This window comes from Budorcas taxicolor, chromosome 10 (assembly GCF_023091745.1).
Source record: "Budorcas taxicolor isolate Tak-1 chromosome 10, Takin1.1, whole genome shotgun sequence".
In the NCBI taxonomy this organism is placed as follows: Eukaryota; Metazoa; Chordata; class Mammalia; order Artiodactyla; family Bovidae; genus Budorcas; species Budorcas taxicolor.
Window position 1 is genome coordinate 12,463,722 of NC_068919.1, and position 26,466 is coordinate 12,490,187.

Consider the following 26,466-nt stretch of genomic DNA (forward strand, 5'->3'; position numbering starts at 1 on the left):
AAGAGTTGGCTCATTGGAAAAGACTCTGATGCTGGGAGGGATTGGGGGCAGGAGGAGAAGGGGACGACCGAGGATGAGATGGCTGGATGGCATCACGGACTCGATGGACGTGAGTCTGAGTGAACTCCGGGAGATGGTGATGGACAGGGAGGCCTGGCGTGTTGCGATTCATGGGGTCGCAAAGAGTCGGACACGACTGAGCGACTGGACTGAACTGATTTTCCAGGTTTTGCAGGAAGCATTGAGATATCCAGTGGCTTCCATGGCATGAGTCGGGGTGGTGGGGCAGGAGAGGGAAGGTGAATGTGTTAAAGAGAAGGGTCGCCGTGACTGTCTCAGTCCTTTTAATAACTGGGTCTTGATAAAGCCAAAGCCCCTCTCTGGGACTCTTATCTCCTCTGTAAAACGGACAAGTTGAACTGGGCCGATTACAAAGTCTATCCGGCTACAGCCTGAGACACACATGCTTGCAGGCGGCAGCCCAGGGTGCAGGGTTGGGGGCTAGGAGACAGCTTGGGAATCCCTCTCTTCCTTACACTTGAAACTGTCCAGGCCCGGCGGGGCCCCTCACCACAGACTGCACGTCTCCACCTGTGTCAGGGTCACCAATCTCCCTTATGTAAACGTGCCCGGGCCCACGACATCCTTAACTTCCGTCATTCTGGTCGGGATACCAGATCTCCCTCACCTCCCGGAAGGACGTCTGGCTCGGGGGCGCAGGCTGGAGCTATTAAGTAAATTGCTTTCACGTGACCATGAGGACAACTCAACAAAAACAGACACTGCCCCCAAATTTCCAGAACCACATATTAGGATTTGTAGGGGACTAATCTAGCAGGCATTAGGTAATGCAGGGGTGACCTGATCATGTCTGACTGTCACAGATTCCTTATGTGACCTTTCCATTTCAACCTTGGTTTTCTCATTTTTAAAATGGGAGTGGAGGAGGATAGACGAGATAATCTGTAAGGTTCATACCTTTAATATTTTGGGATAACACTAGGTGAAATGGTCTCTCTCCTCCCATGAAAGGACTCCTCTTCTCAAACCTTGATCTGATGCTGTATTTCTCTCTCATGATTCTACAGAATCTCTGGAGGCTCAACTCTGAACCATGATCGTTTAAGGCCTGCAGACCCTCCACCCCAGCAACATTGCAGGAGAAGCCTTATCTGTTGGGGGAGGAGAGAGGCCTGCATTCCATGAGGGGATCATGAATTTCTTGGCTGGGGCGCCAGCTCTTGGAAGTAGGCTTATTTGGTGAACACCACTGCTGTCCTCTAGTTGTCAGAGGTCTCCCACAGCCCTAGGAATCTTCTATAGGTTTCAAAAGCCTTCCCTTAAATTCAAAGGTTTCACCACATCGACCCCTAACCTCTTCCTTTTCTTGCGATTCTTAGTTAGAGCCTCACCATGGGCCAACTACCCAAGCTGGAATAAAACAAGGGGTCACTGCCACACCTGTCGCCCTCTCCCCCACAGTCAGCTGGTCACTAATCACGGGCTAACCTCCCTTATTGCTCCCACCACCTTGGCTCAGGCTCTCGACACTCTCAACTGCTTCTGTAATAGCTTCCCCTGCCCAGTCTTCCCATTTCTAGGGCTCCCTTTCTCCACTTCTTGGGCTTCCCTTGTGGCTCAGCTGGTAAAGAATCCGCCTGCAATGTGGGAGACCTGGGTTCGATCCCTGGGTTGGGAAGACCCCCTGCAGAAGGGCATGGCAACCCACTCCAGTATTTTTGCCTGGAGAATCCCCACGGACAGAGGATCTTGGCAGGCTACAGCCCATGGGGTCGCAAAGCATCAGACACACCTCCTCTTCTTAGTCCATCCTGAAGCCATAATCATCTTCCTGAATATCCAATTTAACACCTTTGGTGGTTCTCCATTGCCTTGAATCAAGGTAGTCTCCTTGGGATGGCATTCAAGGTCTTCATTATTAGATCTCGATTCATCTTTCCAGCTTCAAAGGCAGCTAGTTCTCTCTTCATGTAATTTGCACTCCGACCGTGTGAGACAGGCTTGTCTTTTCCAGACATATCATAGATGTTCATACTTCTCTTTGCCTCTGCTGTCCCTATTTGCCTGGAACTCTTTTGCCAATTTCTCAACTAGCATCTCCTTCTACAGCCCCCAAAGGAGGCAGAATTAATTCCTGCCTTGAATGTGTTGCCTTTGTGCCTCTCTCCTAGCCTTTAACAAAACATATCCGAATCTGTTGCTTACACATCAATACCTACTAGCCTATGAGTCCCTTATGGGCCCAGAATGGTCTAATTTGCCATTCTACCTCCAGCACCTAGAACAAATACTAGGTAAATAATAAGTCTTCACTAACTGTGTCCTGAATGCTAGCGTTAAGGGTCATATGATCTTGGGGGTCATTCATTACACATTATCTTCTCTTCCACCCAAGTCCCCACCCTGCCACAACTCATTGTTTATTTGGGGCAAGTTACTTTCTCTCCTTGAGTCTCAGCTTCTTCAACGAAATGAAGGACTTGGGACTAAGCACCCCCACTCTTCTTCTCAAACCTGACTGTGTATCAGAATAACCTAGGGTGCTGAGTAACTGCAGATTTCCAGACTCCACTTCCTTGGTCTGGCGCGGTGCTCAGGAATCTCTATTATTACTATGAAAGCGCAGGAGGCTGTCACATGTGCACGGCCAGCATTGGGACCCCCTGGACTGGCAGGTTCTCGAGAATCCTTATCGTCCCCCGAGCTCCAGCATCCGACAAGGGCAGATTCTCAGCCCAGCACCCCTAACCCCATCCACCCATCCAACCCCTCCAGCAACGAGGCCAGCTAGCTAGTCCAGGCAGTCTGACTCCAGTGCCAGGAGCCGGCAGCGGGGCGGGTGGAGCATGTGGGAGCCCGGCCCCCGCGGGGCCCCCAGTGCTGGCATTCGGCTGCCGGGCGGGGTCAGGGCCCCCGGGCCTGGGGCCCTGAGAGCCGCTCGCTCGGCGGCAGGAGTAAGTGGGACCATCTGCTCCGCTCGGCAGAGGTCAGCGCTTTGTGTCAAGCTCCCATCCCCCCTCGCTCCTCCCTCCACCTTCCCCTCTTTGCCCTTTGACTCCCGGGACTCAGAAGAAAAAATAAAAAAGAAGCCCTTGAGGTCCTGATGAAAGTGGGAGTGTGATGGGGAGCGACACCGGAGCTCGGGGCCCGGGCAATGCTGAGCCTGCGCCGGCGGAGAGCGCGCGGCGGGCGGCTGCGGGCCGGGAGGAGCAGCCGCGTCCGGTCCGCCGGGCCCGGGCCGAGCCGGCGGGGCGGCTCCCGAGGGAGGCGGCGCCGGTTCCCACAGCCGGCCGGGCCGTCGGGCCCCTTTGAAGTGGCCGCAGCTGCACACCCCGAGCCGCGGCTAATCCCCGCCAACGCGGGCGTCCTCGCCCCCCCGCATAGCAATAGTGTCCGCGCTGAATGGCGCTGGCTAATTACCTCGCTCGCACCGCCGCGGGTGAATGAGAGAATCCGGCATTGTGCGCGGCGAATGGAGAAAATAAGACAACCATTGTCCTCGCACGCCAAACGAGGGTTTGATGTCGCTGGGGCGAGCGAGGCACCATTTCCCGCCACCCCCCTCCCCCCAGCGGGGCAAATGCCCCAGCTGCGCCCGGGTGGACCCGGCCGGCCCAGGGAAACTGAGGAAGCAGGTCCCGCCTCCCCACGGAAGAAGCCCTCCGCGCACCGCCCTACCCATGGAAGCCCGGCGGGGGCTACGAGACTGCCCCGGGGCTCCCCTCTACACCAGTGGGTTCTTGGGGGCACCTACTGTGATAGCTCGGTTCGGAGAAAAACCAAGCGCGGCCCTGCCTTCACAGCCTAATTAGATTTCGCTGGGAACACATGAAACAATGGGAAGAGTCGGATTTATATTCTTCAGTGCCCAACTGTGCGCCACCAGCTGAAAGGGCTGGAGACGTTCAGAGAATGGCTGGGAGAGATGTGAGGAGAGGAACAGGGCTCTGAAAAGAGGAGGCAGGAAGATGGGGAGCTGTGGGGGCTGAGGAATGTACTGGCATGTTCGGGAGGAAGAGAGCATGGTTGGAAAGGGGAGGCCCCAACAGTCAGTACCAGTCAGGAGCACGGTTCAGGATTGGGATGTGATACCGGAAGCACCCAGGCCACTGCTTTGATCCAAGTAAGGTCCCCTTGATGAAAATGGTGCATGGGAAGGAGGGACTGGAGTTTCAACCACTTGCCTGTGAAAACCGACTCTTCATCAGGAACTGGACTAGCCTGAGGCACTTCCCTTTTCTTCTTGTATGAGGATGTGAGAGGCTGAGCTTAGAAATCAGCACTAAAGGAAAATTGCGATGCAGATGGACAGGCTGACAATCACACTGTTAATCAGTTCAACAGATTCTGTGCTTTATCAGGCTGCCTTCTCTCTTCACCATCACCACCAGTTATGGTTGCTTTTTGGCAAGGCGGGAAGAGGATCTCACATTCTTCAAGATCAGGAGGTGTCTTATCTTTCTGGCCCTCAGAGTCCTCAGCTTAGAGGCAGGTAGGTGTAGGAGAGATGCTCTTAGAGATTGGTTGATTTGGTAACTGACCTGCTTTAATATCCTTCAGTTCCAGTATCCTTTTCCTGGAAACACATACTTCCTAATCCCTTCTGATGGGCTCTTAGATTATGTCTGCCTAAAGGAAGAACATACAAGTTCCAGTGTTCTTTCAGGCTTCTCAACTGTTAAAAAGGTCCATTGCTCAGATCAACAGTAGGCTGTTGGGCTGACCCAGTAGCCCTTGGTTAGCATCACTTATGATGCATATTACTGGGCTCTTTCTAAGGCAGCAATCTTTTCTAATGTTCTATGGCAGCCCACTCCAGTACTCCTGCCTGGAAAATCCCATGGACGGAGGAGCCTGGTAGGCTGCACTCCATGGGGTCGCTAGGAGTCGGACACGACTGAGCGACTTCTCTTTCACTTTTCACTTTCCTGCATTGGAGAAGGAAATGGCAACTCACTCCAGTGTTCTTGCCTGGAGAATCCCAGGGACGGGGGAGCCTGGTGGGCTGCTGTCTATGGGGTCACACAGAGTCGGACATGACTGAAGTGACTTAGCAGTAGCAGCAATGTCCAGGTTACCACAACGAGATTATGAACACTTTGCGTACAGCCGATAACTAGATTCTGAAACAGGACCACCCATAAAGTGAAGTCACTCAGTTGTGTCCTATTCTTTGCAACCCCATGGACTGTAGCCTACTAGGCTCCACCATCCACGGGATTTTCCAGGCAAGAGTACTTGAGTGGGTTGCCATTTCATCCATCCGTTTATTTGAGAATAAAATTAAAGGCTGGACAACACTTGCTGAGAGACTAAACAGCCGCCAAAATGGTTCCTTGTTTTGACTGATCAACCACATCTAACATTACCGAGTGCTAGTTGTAACAGTGATACATGAACAGAAAAATCTAAGTATAGGTTATTATTTTTCTAACCCAATTCTCAATCAAGGTTTAATTTAACCTGGTCATAAGTGCCAATATGATCGTAAAGTTTTTCTTAATAATTCTCCTAAATCTTCATCTCAGAGTCATGTTTCTTCTGCCTAAGGCTCTAGAATCTTAAGCGTATTTGGTATCCCAGCGCCTGCTGAACTACTCCCCTGCTTAGGCCAGTCTACCTAGTTAGCTGATATGCCTAGTTAGTTGGTCTAAAGAACTTCAAAACAAAACAAAAAGGTAACTCAGAACTGCTGTAGATATGGTAACTATAAGAAGCCTGAAGCTCCACCAATCTGAGTTCTCTTTCCCTCCTCTGCAGTCCCTGAGCCCCCTTCACAGACCCAAGGACCGTAAAGAACGATCTTTAACGTCCCCTCATCTAGAGAAAAAAAGGACCTACCCAAGGAAGCAACAGTTAGTTTGTAGTAGATCAGAGATCATTCTAATGCCATACAGGCCACTAGCTTCATTTTACAAGACTAAAATGACCATTCAAACAGAAACTGTAATTGTTATTATATCGTACTATACACGTGTCTTTATAGTTTGTCCAGATTTCAACAAGCGTGCCTGAATGTCTAATCCCCAGAAAATTACACTTGGGAAATGATCCACTATTCAAAAAACATGAGGCGCCTCCAGGCCCAAACTGGAGATTCAACACTTTTAACTAAAAAAGTGCTTTTTAAAGGAAGCCTATTTCTCCTCACATCTCTTCTTTCCCCTCACATCTCTTCTTTCCCCAAACCCAAGACCATTAAGTAACTTTAAAAATAATGCTCCATGTGTGAATATTTTGATAAGAAGATAATGAGTATAATAACGAGTGTGTTTTTTCTCCTCTTATCCATTCCCACAGCAACATGCATTCACAGGAGGCTTTGTTATCATAGTTATGATTTTTCAAGATAACAGGAAGTTAGGCACATACATATGCAAGGATAGTCCTTCCCAAGAGGATGCACATGAAGTACAAGGGAAGACGCACACTTCCCAGCATGGAACTAGCCTGTTAGCCACTTGGGGGATGAGGCCAAAGGTCTGGCATCCTCGGACTTTCTATAGCTTGTCTGGAAGGGTGTCCCACCCTGAGGTGACTGCGTATCGGTAGCCACCTCTCCTGGTAAACTGAGGTCTGAATCCACCAGGCCAACCCCTTCCCCCTCAGCACTCAATCGCCTCACCTGCAGCTTCATCCAGTCTCGATCCTCCCCCAAGTGGCCAGCAGTGGGACCTTGGAAGAAGGCTGTTTCAAGGAAGGGAACAGAGGAGGGAGACAGGGGTGCCTCTTAAGACTGCAAGAAGCTGGTTTAGGAGACGGTGATACAGTTAGATGCAGACATGGCTGCTCTCGGCTCCTGACAGTAGGGGACTCAGAAGCCTGCAGAGAACGGCTTCAGTGAAAGTACACTGTAGGCTCTCGAGTGATATCCGACTCAGCCTTCCTTGCTTCCCCCAAGTCCAGGCTGTTGATCTCCAGAGGAAGAGTGTGCTGACCACAGCGGCAGGGCAGGACGTGTTCCCACCCTCCCTTTCATATGCCTGGAGCTCTCCATTCTCACCCTTCCCAGGCACCACACTGTGCTTAGCACTGAGGATGCTCAGAGGAGCTAGCCCCACCCCTCAAGGAGTCTGCAAACCAGTGGGAGGAACAAGCTTTATACCACAGTCCCAGAGCAGACTAGGGTGTCTTCTGATTCTCCTCATCCCTAAAAAGCCAAGCTGGGCATACAGTTCAATGACTCCTTCCCGAATTGATGCAATAAAAGCTATATGGCTTTATTTCAGGGAAGCCTTGATCCCATCAACCTTATACTTAGCAGCCTTGCTTGTAATGATCTTGATTTTGTCACGGTTCACTGGGAAAATGACTGATTTGAGAAGCAAAATCAGAAACACAAGAGAGCAGGAATGTCAAACAGGCTCAGTCCTGAGACTCATTCTATGATATATTACGGGTCTTCTGATATAATGGAATCAAGGATATTCTAACCCATTCTTCAAGTGGGACCAACTTAAAACAGGGTTTCTCCAAGGTATTAAGAGATTTGGCATACAATTTTCGTGGTGGTGATGGTGTTCAGCTGCTAAGTTGTATCCAACTTTTTGTGACCCCATGGACTATAGCCCAGGGTCCTCTGTCCATGGTATTCTCCAAGGAGGAATACTGGAGTGGGTTGCCATTTCCTTCTCCAGGGGAACTTCCCGACCCGGGGATTGAACCCATGTCTCCCGCACTGGCAAGCAGATTCTTTACCACTCATCCACTAGGGAAGCCCGGCATACAATTTTAAGAGGCCTCTAAAAATTTAGGGTGAAAAGAACTACTGCAGAAAGAGAGTGATATTCCATATAAGCTGGGATGTAAGAAGCAAAACAAAAATAACCCACGAAGAGCAGGGTAGGTGAGGAAAAAACAGCCAGATGTGAAGATGGCAGGAAAAGATCCAGGAATTGTTTATCATAAGCAAATACTGGGTTTCAGCGTTCTAAGATCCCGGCTCTGAAGTTAGAATCCCAAATCCAATTTGGCCAATCACCTCATTAGAAAGAATGCCTGAATGCTTTCTGTCCCAGTTCTGTACACCCAGGACTTGGGGCAAGACCTGCTCTCTGGGTCTCAGCTTCCACAGCAGTGATGTTAGAAACATGGGCAAGAGACTGGAGGACAGGGCAGAGTAGGATGAGGGTATATCAGGAAAACCCGGAAAAGTCCCTTCTCCCTATTCCTGCCTGCCCCTGGAGGGAGCGCACTCCCAAGCACTGTCAGGGCGACAAGCACACATCTCCGTTCCAGCTGCCCTTCGGTGAAGGTTCTGGGACCCACTCTGCTTCCTGTTCAAAGGATGGCCTACAAACTTTTGTCTAGCTCCCTCCCGCCCCTTGTCAGCAGTCCCTGGCCTGCACTCCAAGCCAATCGGGAGGAAGGAGGCTGGGAGCCCTAGACCTCCACTCTCCTGTTCCATTTTGCTCCCCAAGACCAGTCTTAACTGGTGGCCTCCAGTCGGTGGGAGCCAGTTCCCGAATTACCAGGTGAAGGCCAGGGAAGTAGTGGAGCATACACAGGAGCTCCAAGGAGGACACAGGCGCACTCGCAGACCGCAGATCACTCACACACGCACACATGTTCTCACATCCAGAGACACAGGGCGCGGTGACTCGACAGCCCCGCGACTGCGCGGCGCGGGTTAATTGAAGGCACATCGATTCTGCCGCTTTGTGCTGACGGTTGCGGGCATCCCTCTTCCCCGATGCAAAGGAATTGAGTCGTTTTCGGAGCGTGGCTCCTCCCGGTACGCTCATTTCACACCGCGCTTGCCGCGGGGCGGAGAGCCAGTCCCTGAGCAGGGAGTTGAGCGCCCCCGCCACACCCCAATCCCAGGGACTCAGTAGCCCCGCTTCGGACACGTGCGCTGGCAGCGACAGACGGTGAGGATGACAAGAGAGCTTTGCTGTAGAACTGTGATCTTGACAGTTCAAAAAGGAAGAAGCCCAGCCCAGCCCGGGAGAGACAGAGGAGCGGGAGAGGGAGATGGAGGAGAGCGCTAGGGCCAGCCTGGGGAGGGGTAGAGGGGAGAGTTGGGGAGGAGGGAACTACCTTCAAGGCAGAACGAGTCAGAAGTGAGAAGGGACTTTGAGAACCTTGTAATCTGGTCCTTTCCACACTACCTTCCACCCACGGGGAAACTGAGGTCCAGGAAAGTGGACTTTGGGTTTTGTGGGTCCAAAACCACATGGGGATGAGTTGAATATTTATATATTACAAGCAGCTCCTGGTTGAAGTGGGAGCCAAGGAGGACACAGAAGTAATGATGACTCCTATGTCAGGCCCAGGCTCCTCCCAGTCCGCAGTCTTGGCAGACCCTTTCCCAGGTGGGAAGCGGGTAGACTGGGAGGAAGACATGCAGGCAGCTCTGCGGCAGGCAGGGCCCCAGGTCAGGGCATACGCCCCAGGTATCATCAGCCCCCAAACCAAGGCTTTCAGGTAGGGATGGGGGCAGGATCCAGGATCCTCACCAGAAGTCAGGTTGCTGAGAGTGAGGGTGAAGAAATGCACAGCGCCCAGGGCTGCCGCGGCGTCCCAAGAAGGTCTGGTTTGGCGCTCCCTCCCCACCCTCATTACCGGTTCTCACTCAGAGATCCGAAGTTCGCCCTGTTCTAGGGATCCCCGCCGCAACTGGCCCCCTCCCCCTGGCCAGTAAAGCCCCCGCCCTGTGCCCTCCCAGCAGGCACAGCCCGCCCCTCCCTGCAGTGCTGCTGGGTAGACCATGGAGCCTGCCGTCCAACACACTGCTCAGTGGGGCCGAGAGGGCAGGGGAGGGGCCGAGAGGGCAGGGGAGGGGCCGAGAGGGCAGGGGAGGGGCCGAGAGGGCAGGGGAGGGGCCGAGAGGGCAGGGGAGGGGCCGAGAGGGCAGGGGAGGGGCCGAGAGGGCAGGGGAGGGGCCGAGAGGGCAGGGGAGGGGCCGAGAGGGCAGGGGAGGGGCCGAGAGGGCAGGGGAGGGGCCGAGAGGGCAGGGGAGGGGCCGAGAGGGCAGGGGAGGGGCCGAGAGGGCAGGGGAGGGGCCGAGAGGGCAGGGGAGGGGCCGAGAGGGCAGGGGAGGGGCCGAGAGGGCAGGGGAGGGGCCGAGAGGGCAGGGGAGGGGCCGAGAGGGCAGGGGAGGGGCCGAGAGGGCAGGGGAGGGGCCGAGAGGGCAGGGGAGGGGCCGAGAGGGCAGGGGCCTCACGTCGACCAGTCACCCAGGACCGGGTAGTAGCCGAATCTTCCAGTTACCACAGCGGGCAGGGACTGTGGTCAGGGGTGGGGCCCACGTAACTCCACGAGGCCTTAGGCCACCTTGCTCAGGCAAGGGGACAGCAAAAGGACAATCAGCAGCCTGGCTTCTCCATCTTCCAAGGCTGATTATGTCTCTTCCCTACTACCCAGCCCCCACCCCCGGAACCCCTAGGGAGAAGGATCCTACTCAAGCCACACCAGTTCCTTTCCTGTGATTTGTTCTGAATTTTCAAACAAAGAGTAATTATGACAGATGTGGAGCAATCAGCATCATTATGCGGGGGGAAACAAGAAAGGGAAAGGGAGATGAGGGGCTCCGGGGGAGGGGAACTTGTCTTTCCTCCTTGAAACAAGAAATTCCCACACCTACAGCCCAACACCCTCCGGACTTCTGCTGGGAACCTGTATACAGCCACTCCGCCCAGCCTCTCAGGTAGGACAACTTTTCTCTGCAGAGCATCCCAGCAGAGCACCCAGCCTAACTGCCCTCCAGATTCTCCCCAGACTTCCAGCAGCAGCTGGGAGTGGGGACCTTGTAGCCCCATCTGGCACACCCAGAAGTGGCTCCCACTTTGGCCAGGGTTCTAGGTTGTTCGCTCCCAATACTCCCGCACAGAAGCATAGCTCTATTAATATTTTTTAGGCAAAAATACTGATTATGTTCTCAAGGGACTTTTAGCCCCCTTCAAGTACACTCAGGCCATTGAATTTTGAGTCAGGCAGACCAGGTTTAAATCCCAGCTTCTCTACTTACTGTGTACCCTTGGGCAAGTTAATTAACCAGTCTGGGCTTCTGTTTGCTGCTGCTGCTGCTGCTAAGTCACTTCAGTCGTGTCCGTCTCTGTGCGACCCCATAGGTGGCAGCCCACCAGGCTCCCCCGTCCCTGGGATTCTCCAGGCAAGAACACTGGAGTGGGTTGCCATTTCCTTCTCCAATGCACGAAAGTGAAAAGTTCTGTTTACTCCTCTGTAAAATAGGCCTAGTAACGCCTACTAATGGAAATCTGTGGGAATTAAGTAAATTAACATACAAAGGGTTTAGGACAGTGCAGCCCCCTTAGACTAGGAAGACTCCTGCTACTACTACAGGTTCCCCACCAGAGCCAGCACGTAGGTAGCCCTCACACCACTCAGCGCAGCATCCGAGGTGCTCTGGAAACTCAGAGACTCTCTGAGATGTGCCATAGATGTCAGGAGCCTATACCCCCTGGCTGACACACATTCAGAACCACTCCCACAGACAGGGGTGGGGGTAGATCAGGAGAAAAATGAAAATATATGTGCCAGTCTGCCCTGGAGGGGATATAAAAAGATCTCCCCCATCCCCAACCACAAAGCGGTGAGGCACTGGGCAGGGCAAGCGGCACGAGGGACTCAAGGGGCTCTCCAACCTGCCCAGGCTGGAGGACCAATCACATCCTTGGGCAGGATACCTCCTCAGGGCCTCAGTTTTCACCTCTGTAAAACGAGGAGGTGGGACCAGGCAAGGTCCAAATGGATGCGGTCTGGATGCCTGTGGTCCCACTGCGGGGCTGGGCAGACTTCCAAGGTCCTAGATGGACCAGGAATTTTAGGCTTCTTTGACTGTAGCATGCAACTCAGTGAAAGGGCTAGAACTTGGTCCTCTCTCTTGGTGGTCTGCCCCCTCCTCTCCATTTAGGTGGTCTGGTCTCCATCTGCCCACTCCAAGTCCCTGGGGCCTCTTGCTAGTCCCCCCTCACATTCCAATGGCCTTGGGGGCAGCAGCCAGACCAGAAAGTCCAGTTCCTGCCCTTTATCACTGCTTGCATCTGCACTGCAACCCAACACCAGCATTCCAGAGAGTAGCCTGGGGCTGCCCCCACCACCCACCGTGGTCAGTGTCCGGGCTCAGAGACAGGGCCCAAGCAGGGGCCAGCATTCTCAGATTCCTCTCCCAGGAAAGTGTGCCCCAGCGAGACTCTGACTTGCTGGGGAGGCCACGAACCCCTTCCTTTGGGGTCCTCTTTGCACCTCATTCTCTCTGACTCCCCTCTTCCCATCTCTTTGCTCTGTGCCGAGGCCTGAGCTCACCTACTTTTGCAGCGGTGTCTCCCTCCAAGCACAGCAGTGGAGGGTGGACACAGGAATTGCTACAGTTGGAGCCAGAGGCAAGAGGAAACACAGAACAATAAAGAGAGCTGGAGATAGGAAGAAGGGAGGGCAGGAGAAACCAGGAGGCAGGAGGAATGCTAAAGACAAAGAGGAACGTGGCCTCACAGGAGGGCAGAGCGTGGCCTCACAGGAGGGCAGAGTGGGGGGCAGAGTGTGGGGGGGCTGTCAGAGACTGAGGAGCCTAAGATCCAGGGAAGAGATGGAGAGGGTGGGCTGGGAGGCTTCTGCATCGAATTGTCCTCCCTCTGCCTGAACCAGGTGGTGAGCTGGCCTGGATTAAGCCCACACTTCCATCCCCTCCGTCTGCCTGGGATCCAGGGTCTGGCCTGGCACTCCTCCTTGCTTGCCCCTCTTCAGGCCCTTGCTGGGCCCCTGTCTTTGCCCTTCCATAGGTCACATCATCACCTGTCCAGGAAGCGCCCCTGGGGCTGCTCGGATTCACAGAGAACACTCTCTTCTCTGCTCCTCCCTTACCTTTGAGGGCAGTCAGAAAGGGTCAGCCTTTCTTGAAACAGGGTGAACAAAGTTGGGGGCAGGGGAAGCAAGCTCAGACATCAAAGAATGGTCCTTTGGTGGGGGGGCGGGGGTGGGAGGGGGTGGGCACACGAGCAGCCCAGGCCAGCAGGCTCGGATTGCAGCCAGATTGCTGGCACTCGCCTAATAAATAAGAAAACCACGGCCTAGATTCCCAGAGTTACTAAGGCCAGGCCCCCATGCCCATCATGTAGGCCCCACCCTCCGCCGGTGACCTAAGGCTAGCTTTCCCTCCTCCCTCACTTCAGCTATAGGGCCCAACAGAATGATCCATCACCCTCTCTTGCCCTGTACCAGTTCTGTCCATTCTAGATCTGTAGCCTGGCCACACTGCTCAGGGAGGAGGGGTTCCCACAGGAGAGTCCTTTGAAAGCTGGACCCTCATCCTGAGCCCCATGCACCCTTCTTCGGCACGCAGCTGTATGCTCAGGTGCCCACAGAGGCCCACGTGGCAATATACACACACATTACTGGTCTCCATGGGCTCCCTAGGTGGCGCTAGTGGTAAAGAACCTGCCTGCCAACGTAGAAGATGCAGGTTCGATCCCTGGGTTGGGAACATCCCCTGGAGAAGGAAATGGCAACCCACTCTGGTATTCTTGCCCTGTAAATCCCATGGACGAGGAGCCTGGCGGGCTACAGTCCATGGGGTCACAAAGAGTCGGACACAACTGAAGCAACTTAACACTAGCACTGACCTCTGCATTTCTTGTTGCAACAAGGCTAGGGCCAGAGATCTTAGGGAGCCGTAGGTTAGTTACACAGGCAGACATTTTTGGAACCACCCGGTCCAGTTTAAACAAAGACAGCAGTGAGCTGTTTGGTTTTCCATCCTGGGTGCCCTTCTGTTCCATTCTACTTGTTTTTTTGAAGCCTGTGTTGAACAGCCTTCAAGCTGCTGTGAAGTCTCTTACACACACACACACACACACACACACACACACATACACACACGCCTGCAAGGACTTTGGAGAGGCGAAGGGAAGGCAATACAAGAAGGCCAGAAGTGAAAAAGTCCTTTCTCCTGGGGGTGGGGAGGGAATGGGGGGCTAAGGGGGGCTGCGGGCCTGTTTCATTTGCACGCTGCAAATGCCTCCGCTATTCACCGGCCCACATTCCCAGCCAAGGCGCCCGGCCATGGACAATGCCGGGAATGGGAACAGAGAAGATCTGCACATTGTGTTCAAGGGGCCAGCTGGCTGCCTGCGGCAGCGGAGCCAAGGTGTGGGAACCAGAAGCTTGTAACTTCCACACTCAAGTCCTGCTGCTGGGGCGAGGGGCGGTCCTCCCACTACAGTAGAGGCCAGCAGGCCTGGGGACACAGCCTTTATCCAGCCAGGGAATACAGTCCAAGGCGGGAGACCCCAAGACCCAGGCATGAGGACTACCAAGCAATGTGGTTTCTGATTCACACGCCATCTGCTGAGGAAGAGAGTCTCAGCTCCTCTAGAGAAAAACACGCAGCCACAGCCACCCCAAGATTCTGCCCCTAGTGTGTTAAATTCCCCACTCACCTGCTTCTGTCCCTTTGAGCTATGTTATCAATTACGAGGTGGGGAGAAATAGGGAAAGTCAAAGAGAAGCAGAGAGGGATGGAGTTTTGCACCTACAAGGCCACACACTCATTTAGTTTTTATCAGGCTCCACAGGCAGAGGACGTGAGAGATACAAAAGAGAGAGAAGCCCTTTAGGAGCTTAAAATCGAGTTAAGGAAACAGAGGAAATATCCAGCCACAAAACAGTTACTTAACAATGCAGGCAGCCCCCACTGAGAGGAAGGCTGAGCCTGAATGCCACAGACCACAAGTACTCCCTGTCTTAGGAGGGCGAGGAAGAAATTACAGTGAATTAAGTGGTCTTTGGGGAGGGATCGGGTAAGGGACGAGCAGGGGCAAGAATAGACTGGGAAAAGGCTCAGAAAGGCAGGCAGTCCAAGGACTAACTGGGTGGAAAGGAAGCCTTAATACCGCAGCACAGAGATGAACGTTGGTCCAACAACTCAATGTTACAATCAGAAAAAGAAAGTCCAGAGAGGGTGACTGACTTGCCCAGAGTTACACAGGACTCCAGTGTCCAGGCAAGGGCCTTTCCACCACGCCTCACAGCTTCTCAAGTGCATCAGAAGAGGTCAGGCTGTGGAGTACTGATTTCCACCTACCTCTGCACCCTGGCGTACTTACGGGTGACCTACCTGGTGTGAGAGTAGGCCTTGGCATGCCCATCACTCGTCACACTGGTGACACCTCAGCAGTAGCACCTGCTTTCTGCTCTAACAGGTAGGTGGAAGCATGCGAGGGGCAGAAGGGAGATTTCCTCAGGGTTACTTTGGAGAGAGTCCCCGGACAGAAAGCAGATCAAACCAGTCAATCCTAAAGGAAATCAGTCCTGAATATTCTTTGGAAGGACTGATGCTAAAGCTGATACTCCAATATGTTGGCCACTGATGTAAAGAGCCAACTCATCGGAAAAGACCCTGATGCTGGGAAAGACTGAAGGCAGGAGGAGAAGGGGACGACAGAGGAAGAGATGGTTGGATGGCATCACTGACTCGATGGATATGAGTTTGAGCAAGCTCTGGGAGATGGCGAAGGACAAAGAAGCCTGGTGTGCTGCAGTCCAGGGGGTCACAAAGAGTTGGACATGACTGAGTGACTGAACAACATCCACTTTGGCTGAGCTGCCCCTCAAAGAGGAGAGAAAAGCTTGAGTTTCACACACCAGGCCTCCAGGTGACAAAGGCCTCCAGGGTCACCAGTCACTGTGCCAGGAACCACTTCCCTGCACAACTCGATGCCCTACACTGAGGCACTGCCAGAGTCCCCTAAATATACTGAGCCCACCACACAAGCTGTGCCACTCAGCAGCTCCAGCCCGTAGTTTTCCCAACCTGCCCACCCAGACCTGGCTCCACAGATGTGTGCTGAGACCCTGTCTCCACATCCACACAGGCATGGACCTTGCTGCTGGAAGAGATTTCAGAGTAGCTGGTGAAACTGCCCTCGCTCAGACAGGCTGAGAATGGTTCAGACTTCAGGAGCAGGTGACTGACGGCCTGAGCAGCAGGTGATTTAGTAAGGTGGAGACAGCAGGGGACTAGACCTGGACTTCCTTCCCTCTCACCACACCCCACTGCCTCTTACTAGGAGTCCAGGCTACCAGGGACCCGCCTGGAACCACCATATCTAAAGAAACTTAGAACTTCACGTCTCACCTTTGTTATCACCCCAGAATAATAACAGTATCTAAGGAACATTTTCTATGTGCCCTGCACTGGGCTAAGTTCTTTACACGTATTGTCATGGGGGATCCTCCTAGCATTCCTCCTTGCTAAGTATTATTTCCTCCAATTTAAAGATGAGGAAACTGAGACTCAGGGATTCCAGTGACTTACCCAAGTCCATCCAGCTAGGGATCTGTTTCCCTCCACAGCCTACCCTCATAACCATCGTTGGGAACGCCCAGTCAGGATGGCTCCGGGCTACGGGGGAGGCAATCCTGGCACTTCGAGAATCCTACCTGTTGGAACAGGCTTGTCTTCATCCTAAATTAGCGCTCAATACCTATCACTAGGGGCTTCCCAGGTGACTCAGGGTAAAGAATCTGCCTGCCAATGCAGGAGATGAGGCAATGATCCTTGGATCAGGAAGATCCCCTAGAGAGGGAAATGGCACCCCACTCCAGTCTTCTTGCCTGGAGAATCCCATGGACAGAGGAGCCTGGAGGGCTACAGTCCATGGGGTTGCAAACAGTCGGACACAACTTAGCAACTAAACAACAGCAACAGCAAACCTAATACCAACAATAATACCTCATGAGCATTTCTAGAGGCCAAGCCCTGGGCCAGATACTTTCCATCCATCACCTCATTTGATTCCCCAACAGCCCTGATAGGATGACGGGATTATGCTTTTTTTTTTTTCTTTTCAAATGAAGGCAGAGACTCATTTGACTCAAGAGTTGAAAGTAACTGTGCTAAGGACATGGCATCTGTGAGTGGCAGAGCTGGGGTTCAAACCTGCCCAGATATGACCCTGAAGCCCTTGTTCTCCAGACTCACTGTACTGCCCACAGACGCCCCTACACTAGCAGCTGTGATGTGGGAGAGGCCCTCCTCTCACACCCGTGGACCAGCACTGTGGGCGTCACCAGGGATCCCTTAGACCTGCAGGACCCCCAGGCCTTGGCCTAGACCCACTGACTCAAAACCTGAATTTTATCAAGATCACAGGCATAGCAAAGTCCGACACACTGTGTTCCAGATCATCTACCTCTTTACTCCAGTTTCCCAAAGGGCCAGGAATTAAGAGGATCTGCCTGAGGGGGGCTGGGGGTGGAGGGGGCTGGGGGCGGAGGCGAGTTGGGGATGGAGAGGACCTGGGGGTGGAGGGGGGTGGAGGGGGCTGGGGGTGGAGGCGAGTTGGGGATGGAGAGGACCTGGGGGTGGAGGGGGCTGGGGATGGAGGGGGGCTGGGGGTGGAGGCGGGTTGGGGGTGGAGGAGGGCTGGGGGTGTGGAGGGGAGTTGAGGGGGTGGAGGGGGCCTGGGGGTGGAGGGGGGCTGGGGTGTGGAGAGGAGTTGGGGGTGGAAGAGAGTTGGGTGTGGAGGGGACCTGGGGGTAGAGGGGAGCTGGGGGTGGAGAGGGGCTGGATGGAGGGGATCTGGGGTGGAGGGGGGTAGAGGGGGGCTGGGGGTGGAGGAGAGTTGGGGGTGGAGGGGACCTGGGGGTGGAGGGGGGTGGAGGAGGGCTGGGGGTGGAGGGGGCTGGGGGTGGAGGGAAGCTGGGGGTGGAGGGGAGCTGGGGGTGGGGCCCCCACTTATCTCCCCTCCTTGTAGCCAGGCCATCCCTCTTTGGAGTCATCCCGGCACACAGATCTCAACAGGTGTGAGTCACTGCCTATTCCCACTGGATCAGGTGTCCCACATGCCCTTCCTGGAGCCTCTCCAGGGGGATGGTAGAAGGTCTCACAGGGCAGCCAAGCTTCACTGGATGCCCAGAGGCTTGGGAGAATCGCCAGACCCTCCCAGGAAGGGGTTAAAACAGAACAGGTTGCGCTCCGCCTCTGAAGTGAGAGATTCACTCCCTGAGAGATTTTCCTGGAGTACTCCCTAACTAAATCCCAGTGTGGGAGAAAGCTGGGGGCTGGGAGTGGATTCAGGAGTCTGCTTTTGCTGGCAATGTCACTGGGAGTGAAAGTTGCTCGGTCACGTCCACCTCTTTGTGACCCCATGGACTGTACAGTCCATGGAATTCTCCAGACCAGAATACTGGAATGGGTGGCCTTTCCCTTCTCCAGGGGATCTTCCCAAGGGGATCGAACCCAGGTCTCCCGCATTGCAGGCAGATTCTTTACCAGCTGAGCCACAAGACTGGAATAGCCTTTAAAAGAAGCAAAGAGGATTGACTCCATTACTGAGTACCAACTCTGTGCCAGGCAAAGCGTGGAGTGTGCTAGTCCTTACCACCATCCCACAAAGTAGGATTATATGTACATTTCACAGGTGAGGACACTGGGCCATGGAAAGATTAACTTGTCTAGGATCTCTTCCTTCCCAAGTGTCGCAATTTTCAGCCCCCAGGCTATAACCACATGGAACAACAAGGCAGAGAAACCAGACATGCTGGAAGCATGAGTATTCCTAGGACCCTGAGCCACTTCATCCCTGACAGCAGACCTTTGCTACTGAAGCCCCCAAGGATCCAGGCCCACTGGATGGAAGAGGAGGTGTTCCCAGCCATCGGCCTCTGGCTGGTGCCCCACACCGACCTGCCTCACCGGGTGCGCTGGGTGGACTGTGTGTCTGTGAGGGGTGCTTAGCATCCTCCTGCCCCGTCAGCCCCTGTGGAGCAGGCAGGAGAAGCAGGGGCTCTGGAGGGCACCTCACACCCTTTCAGAAGGCCTCCTCCTATGTCATACGACATCTGCCCAGCCTATGGGCACATGGGCAGGGCGTTGTTACCGAAGGAGAGAACCCAGGCGGCTAATCAGCTTTGGAGGTTTCTAAAACCTCACAGGGACATGAGCCTGTGACGTGAGGAAAGGGGATCCAACCGTCCAAGCCTTCCCCGAGGGGCCACAAGCCTTGCTGGGGAGAGAACCCGTATCAGACTGCCAGGGTTTGGAGACAAATCCCCAGCTGTCCCCAGGACCCCAGAGGCTTAACCAAGCTGAGCTCACCTGCTGGCCCTCCCCGCAGCCAGAGCCCACAGCTCAACTGCTTATACTGTTAGGAGTTTAAGGAGGCTGAACATCTTGAAGGTATTACCATTTATAGAAAAGCACATTTACGATTAGCTCTATATAAACACCTGGGGATTTATCTCCCAGAAGTCTAGGCTGGTGATGCAGGAGCCATCAGGCCCTCGGAGTTGACGCAGGCCAGGGAGAGCTCCCTGAGAAGTCTCTTCTCTTCTGTCCAACAAGCTTCCTTGGGTCCCCACTCTCTGTCCCCACTTTCCCTCCTCACACCCAGCCATCTGCTCGGAAGATGCACCAGCCTCCCCTACACGGCCAGGAGGGCTGGAGGATGAGGGGTTGCTGAGCCAGAAGTGATTCCGTCTCAAGGTCCAGGGCCGCGTCCCAGAGAGCTCCATATGGGGGCCTAGAGGAGTCTTCCTTAGAACAAAGGAGCATCTTAAACCCAAGGAGAGGCCTCCTGCCCCGGAACAATTCATCACTCGCCAGCCGTTCAGAGCAACTGTGCAAATGCCCTCGGAGCCAGGAAGAAATTGGTCAGTGATCAGACAGGGAGGAGGCAGCGTGCCACAAGGGTTAAGTGGGAGGCTTCAGGATTCAGAACACCTAAGCTGCAGTCCCGGATTCTCTGCTCACCAGAAGGTCGCCAATCCCCCTAAGTCTCAGAGTTCTCATCTGTAAAATGAGGATGATGACTGCCTAGCTTCCAGTGTCAACACAATGACTAAATAAGATAATTCATATAGAGCACCTGGGCAGGATGCCCAGTACGCAGCAAGTGTTTAATAAGCATTAATTTGAATGATTACCAACCAAAATTAAAGCAGCCTTTTTAAGGGACACCACCCAGAAGTACAGAGATTATGGGATGCAGAACATTTTCCACTTGGCAAAACTTTTACCCTTTCTCAAAAGCAGTGGTTCTTGGGACTTCCCTGGCAGTCCAGTGGTTAAGACTCCCTGCTTCTAATGCAGGAGATGTAGGTTTGATCCCTGGTCAGGGAACTAAGATTCCACATGCTGAGCAACATAGCCAAAAAAAAAAGAAAGAACCAGAAGTCTGTGAGCAGACTTCCACCCTCATAGCTTGCCACCTTCCCAAGATACATAAATAATTTTGGTTTATGTGATAATACCTATGAGTGTACACAGATTAAACAGCAACAGCAGACCTTTGGCAGGACAAAGCAGTAGAGGACGACCATAATTTCATCATCACAATGACTGCTGGTCCATCAGCTAAGCACAATTCTAGAGATGAAACACCTCTTCTCTCCCAATCAAAAAAGCACACCAAATATCAAGTAAAGTGTATCATAATGTACGCTTTAAATATCTTATAATTTTATTATCAATTACACCTCAATAAAGCTGAATTTTTTTTTTAAAGTACACCAGCAGGAAGGTGAGTGAGGGGAATATCATCACTGTGTTAACCCTGAAATTATTCTATCATATTTTTTGTAAAGCAAATTGCTGAAGCTTCAGAATGTTATCACTGGTACAGTGAGGTTTATTCTACCCCAAAGGTTTGAAAGTCAGCACGTAATTAAAAACTGCATGTAATCAAAATTACCCTTCAAAATCTTCTTAAATCACCCCCAAAGTTTATCTTTAAACACAAAAATCATACTCAAAAGACTGGGATGCTCATAATATACAGGCATATGGAAGCTAAGACACACTGAACCAAGAGCTGAATAAAGCTGGCTTTCTCTCTCCCTTTTCCTACAAGAGTGTTTGGCTACATTCTTGTCAAATTGCATTCCAATCAGTTAAATGAGTAAATGATATAATTCCACCACTGCAAATTGCTGCTATGCTCCTCTCAACTGATCCATGCTGAAACAGTTCTCCAGAAGCTACATAAGATGGAACTGCTCCCTTTATCCCTCCATGACCTGGGGGAAAAAAAAGTAAGGGCACCCACTTACTTGCAGCCTGGATTCGAGCCTTCCGACTGACCACCAGCCCAAAGCGGTTCTGAGCCACACACTCATAGTCCCCCTCATCTGAAGGGCTGCCTCCTCCATCCAGCAGGAAGTGGCGGATCATCAAGGATCCATTGGCCAGCACAGTGGAGTGGGTACTGTCCGCCAGCTCCACCCCATTCTTCCTCCAGGTGATTCGCACTGGAGGAGTCCCCTCTACCTTGCAGCCCAGCATTATGGGCTGCCCAGGGACTGCAACATCATCGCTTGGCTCCACAGCAAATGCCAGTTCAGCAGAGTGGCCAAGACCTGCATCAGGAGAGGGAGAGAGAGTAAAAGGAGAAGTTAGTGTGGAATGAACTTGAAAACACAGGGCTTCCAAGTTCTCTGGATCTGAGTGTCCCATCCCCATCATTCTGCAATATTAATTGGAGTCTCTATTAATATATAGAAATGTATGCATTATGAAGGGTCATCTCATGCCTGGAATCTCTATTAATATATAGAAATTTCTGCCTTATGAAGTACCATCTCATGCAGTACAGTTACTTAATCAACAGACCGTCTCAGAGAGATGGATATTATTTCTACCACCTTTCTTTTATTTGTATGTTTTTAAAAAATATTTATTTACTTGGCTGCATTGCAGCTGCAAGATCTTCATTGTGGTGCATGGACTGTATAATTGTGGCACGAGGTCTTTATTCATATCTTTTACAGAAAAGGAAACTGAAGCCCAGAGGTGTGAAGCAGCTTGTCGGAGACCTCAGAGTTAATAGTTACAAGTCTGGGACCTAAAAGCAAGACTGATTCCAGCATAGCTGCTGCCACTTCTGTGGCCACCTGGTTAAACACTGGAGCCGCACAGACTTTCACAGTGTGACCTCAGGTAAAGTATTCAATATGCCCTGGCTTCTCCATCCTCATCTGTTTAAATAAGGAACAACAATATGGCTTGTGTCGTTTGTACGTGCTAAGTCACTTCAGTCATTCAGTCACTCCAGTCCAACTTCGCAACTCCATGACCTGTGGCCCACCAGGTTTCTCTGTCCATGGAATTCTCCAAGCAAGAATCCTGGAGAGGGTTGCCATGCCCTCCTCTAGGACCTTCCCAACCTGGGATCAAACCCACATCTCTTACGTCTCCTGCAATGGCAGGTGGGTTCTTCACCACTGAGCCCCCAGGGAAGCCCTATGTTAAATATGACCTACAGGCGTAAAGGCACTATGAAAAGTTAAAATTTCTGAACAAATATAAAGTGAGATGGTAATAAATCGCTGCTTCTTTTTGCTGACAACACCATCTGAACAGGGAGAAGGGTGTGTGGGTCTAGGACTGGGTACAGGCCAGGTTATGGTCCAGCTCCACTGGCCCACCCCTAGGATGCTCTGGGGTTTGGCAGTTCCGTTTGTTTTGCCTTTGCCATAAAGAGGATGAGGGATACCAAACATCTACTCCAATTTCTCAAAATTCAGAAAGAAGGAGGCTCCTAGAACCTTTCTCCCAGCAACCTCTTCACTCCTGCAGAAGAGAAAGGAACTGGAAACGGGGAAGACGAGGGGGAGGAAGAGAAGGGAGAAGATGAGGGTGATCAGGGAACCAGAAGTGGGAGAGGAGGGACGAGAGCTCCAAGCCCAGGCATGATGCCAAGTCTCCAACTTCTCCAGCGAGCAACTTACCAGACCAGTTACAACTTCAGTCCTGGGGAAACGAACCCACCTGGGCTGAGAAGGCAGCCACAAACCCCCTCCACATTTCTGGGCAACTAGTGATCCCGGAGCGGGCCCCTCCCTTCACCCGCCAGCGCCCTCCCTGGCTGCGGGGAGACGGGCAGTGAGGGGGAGAAAGGAGGAGGAGCGCTGCGGCGAGGGGCGTTTCCCCCACCTTCAGGGAAGTGTAATTCGTATTTTAAGATATTTGAGGGTCACGCCCCTCCAGATCCCTTCCCATCCTTCCCAAGACTTGCGTTTCAGCTGCCTCGGCTCCGCACCCCAACCCCGGTATTTTAGTAGCAACTGGGGGATGGATAAACTTTCTACTAGATGCGCTTGCGACATCCTGCTTCTCCGGAGCTAAGAGGGGAGAGAATACTGCCCAGAGGAGTGTCTGCTGAGAACTTGGGGTGGGAGGGGAAGCGACTAGATTTTCACCTCTCTCGCATGAAATGGGCCCGTTACAGCCCCTGAGGGAACGGGGTGGTGGTGACGGAGCTCCGGGCAGCAAAGCCCGCAGACCCCGAGCTCTGCGTGTGCTCCCTCCGGGGCAGGGCGGGCACGTGGGCATCCCCGCCGCTCTCTCGCCCTCGGTCGGCTTCTCTTTCCTTTCCTCAGCTCGCAGGGTGTCTCCCCCTCCCCACGCACGGCCAGCCGGGGACCTCTTTCTTCCTCGATCGCTCTCTCGCACTCCGCGTCCCAGTCCCTCTCCAAACCCACAACGCGCTCTCTTCACCCATCTCAGCCCGCTCAGTCCCGGACTCCGCCCCCGGGGTCGGCGGTTTCCTAACCTCGGCCACCGCGGGCCACTCGGTGCCCACCCGGGCTCCGCGCTCCCCAACTCGCCCCTCGGACCGGACTCAGCCCTGCGGTCTCCCAAGGCTCGTTCCCCCCTCTCCCCAACTCCAGCCTGCCCGCCGATCCCCTGCTTTGCCGCGCTCCTCGCCGCTTGGTCCGGGCTCGGACACTACTGAGTCTTGGAGCCGCGGCGGACTGAATGTGAGGCTCTCATCTGGGGGGGGGGGGGGTCCATCCTCAGCATCGCCTGGCTCCGCGTTCCCGGCAGCCGGGCCTCCGCGCCCTCTCCCCCGGCTCCTCCCCGTCCCGCTCGTCTCCCCTTCTTGGGCAAGTCCCTCCAGCCCGCGGTCCGCCGGCAGGTCCGCGCCGCTCTCCCCAGGTCCGCCCCCCGCGCCCGCTTACTCCCTTCTCGCGCTTTCCGGGGCTCGGGCCCCAGCCGCCGCACCGCGGGCGCCCTGGCTCACCGTCGCTTGGCGCGGGCAACAGTAGCAACGGCAGCAGCGGCAGCAGGAGCCGGGGCCGGCGGCGCGGGGGGCGCGGCGCGCGAGGCAGCCATGGGGCTCGCGGTCCGCTCGGATCGGCGACGCGCGGCTCTGGGGCCTCTCGCGGCTCACAGTGTCCCGCGGGGCCGGCGCCGGGGCCGGGGCCGGGGCTCCGGCCGGGGCCGAGCCCGGGCGGCTGGGGGCTGGGGCCACATGCCTGCCTAGGAGCTCCGGGGGCGCAGGGCGAGCGCGGCCGCTTGCGCCATCTTGCACCCACCCGGGCGATCTGTCAGCCTCGCCCGGGGTGCGCGCTCCGCACTCTCACCACCCGCCCCGCCCTCCCGCCGCCCGCCGCCCGCCGCCCCTCTTCCTTCCCCTCCCGGTCCCCTCCCCCAGCCCCTTCTCCCCGGAGGCCGGGTCTGGGGAACAAAAGAGCCGGCGAGCGCTTTAAGCGGCCGGACATTCCCGGCTGCGCGGCGGACGCGCCCCCTGCGCTTTGAACTGGGGCCGGAGCGGCGGGCGCCATCCAGAGCTGCAGCCCCGGACCCCTCCCCGCGGGCCAGCTCCGAACTTGGGGGGCTGGGGGAGTGGAAACCCAGTGGACTGCGGAGTAGGACCGGGTTGCGGAGAAACACGCAAAGCTGCCGGATTCTCTCCTACCCACTCTTTCTGCTGCGCCCTTCTGCACCGTGTCCAAGTCTGTATTGTCGAGACAATTCCCTAAAAGCTGCACAAAGTTGTCAAAGATTCGGTTTTCCATGGGTTTCTGGTTCTTCCACCCAAAGGTTAGGACGTTTAGCTGCAAGGTTGGCCTCTTTAGACCGAAGAGTTGTGGCGCTTGGGTGGACAGGAGGGAGGAAGAGTGGGAAGGCGGCTTGGTCCAGGGCCCTGAGAGAGCAGACCTAACAGGACAATGAGAACGCTAAAGTAAGCCGGGTTCTGACCCCACTTCTCCCTGCTGGTTAGTTCAGCAAACCCGGGCAGTCACTCTCAGAGCTCATCTGAAAGATAAAGATATCCTGTCTCCCCTGCTCACCCTCAAGGAAATGTAAAGGATACAGGTCATGACAAATGACCTGATAACTGGAATAGCACACTGAAAGTTAACATTCCCAATAACACTTCTATGCCACAAAGACTCAATGTTTCATGTCAGGGAAGGTAAAAGGAGACGACATCAGTCTCAGGTAAGGATTGTTACGGGAGATAGGCATGCCTCTTAGGAGATACAGCCCCGCGCTCGCCTGCAGAGACCATCAGTCTTGGCCACTCGCTATTAAATGATCTGTTGAGTTCAGCATGATGTGCTAGTCCATCAAAATTACTGAGCATCTACTAAGTTCGAGGAGCAAGAGGTTTAAAGAGAGTAGTCTCTGCCTTACTCAGCTATTGGCATTGAATTGGTCAGGCAGAGGAGTAATTACATCTCTCTTTTGATACCAACTGTGGAATTGCAGAGCAGGAGTGTTAACATATATAAAACTAACTCTGATGCAGATAGGTAAAGAAAGGGCCTCCAGAAATCAGGTAAGTTTACTAGTGATGGGGTTTGTGCAGCCCAAGGACTCCATAGTAGCAACTGGAAGATGAACAGGACTTGAGACATATGAGCAAGCAGTAGGAGGCAATGGAAAAATTCAGGGTCAGGGAACACACCGAAGTCCCAAACCAATTTCGTTACAAGGAAGGGCAGGAAGGATGAGCCTCTATTGGCCATAGGAAACGGAGGGGTGGGGGCCTTCCCTGGGCCGAAAGGCCTGAAACTCCCTCCTGCAGGGTTTGAATTCTTAACAACCCCTTCTTGGCTTGTCCTAGACTCAGGAGAGGTCAAATGGGTGTCCTGAGTTGCTGTCATTTTAAATTCATTTTGACAAGTGTTTAATTCTTCTTTATCACAACGCTTGGTCTGAGAGTGATATGCAAATAATGGCTATTCTCCTGCATGCAAAATGTGCAGTATCTCCCCCTACAATGTGTCAATTAACTCAGGGCTGGTTCACCAGCCACTTTGGGGGTGGTCCTGGGCAGGAAGGCCTCTGGTTCTTGGTTCCCCGCAGTAGAAAAACACCCACAGTCCAGGCACTATAAAGATCCTAGCAGAGCAGTTGCCAAGTGTAATCCTGAGGTGTGTGTGGGGTATAAGCGTGGAGTCTGGTATATGACTATCGTGCCTAGGTTTGAGTTAATGGACACCAGCATGATTGTGAAGGTGAGAGCGCATGTGTGGGTCTCTGAGCTCATAGGTACTGCACCCATATGTGTGAATGGGCATCACGGGCCATTTTGGAAGCCAGATTTATACAAAGAAGATTTGTCGAACCCAATCTCTGGAGTTTGGTGGTTCACTCCTCCCTTGCATCGACAAAGTTAAAAAAAATGTGTGTCCAGATGAAAAGAGATCCTTGAAGAGCCTAAAAGAATGCCATCAAAGAAAGCATCTTTCCTA

General features: G+C 53.7%; 1 protein-coding gene across 1 annotated transcript in view; it reads right to left on the reverse strand.

The window, feature by feature from the left end:
• Positions 1 to 21,442, reverse strand: part of IGDCC3 (immunoglobulin superfamily DCC subclass member 3) — a 39,566-nt gene extending 18,124 nt beyond the window's left edge. The window contains exon 1 of the mRNA XM_052647198.1: positions 21,031 to 21,442. Within this exon, the coding sequence (XP_052503158.1) occupies positions 21,031 to 21,442 (412 nt within the window). The remainder of the gene's footprint in view (positions 1 to 21,030) is intronic.
• Positions 21,443 to 26,466: the final 5,024 nt, after the last annotated feature.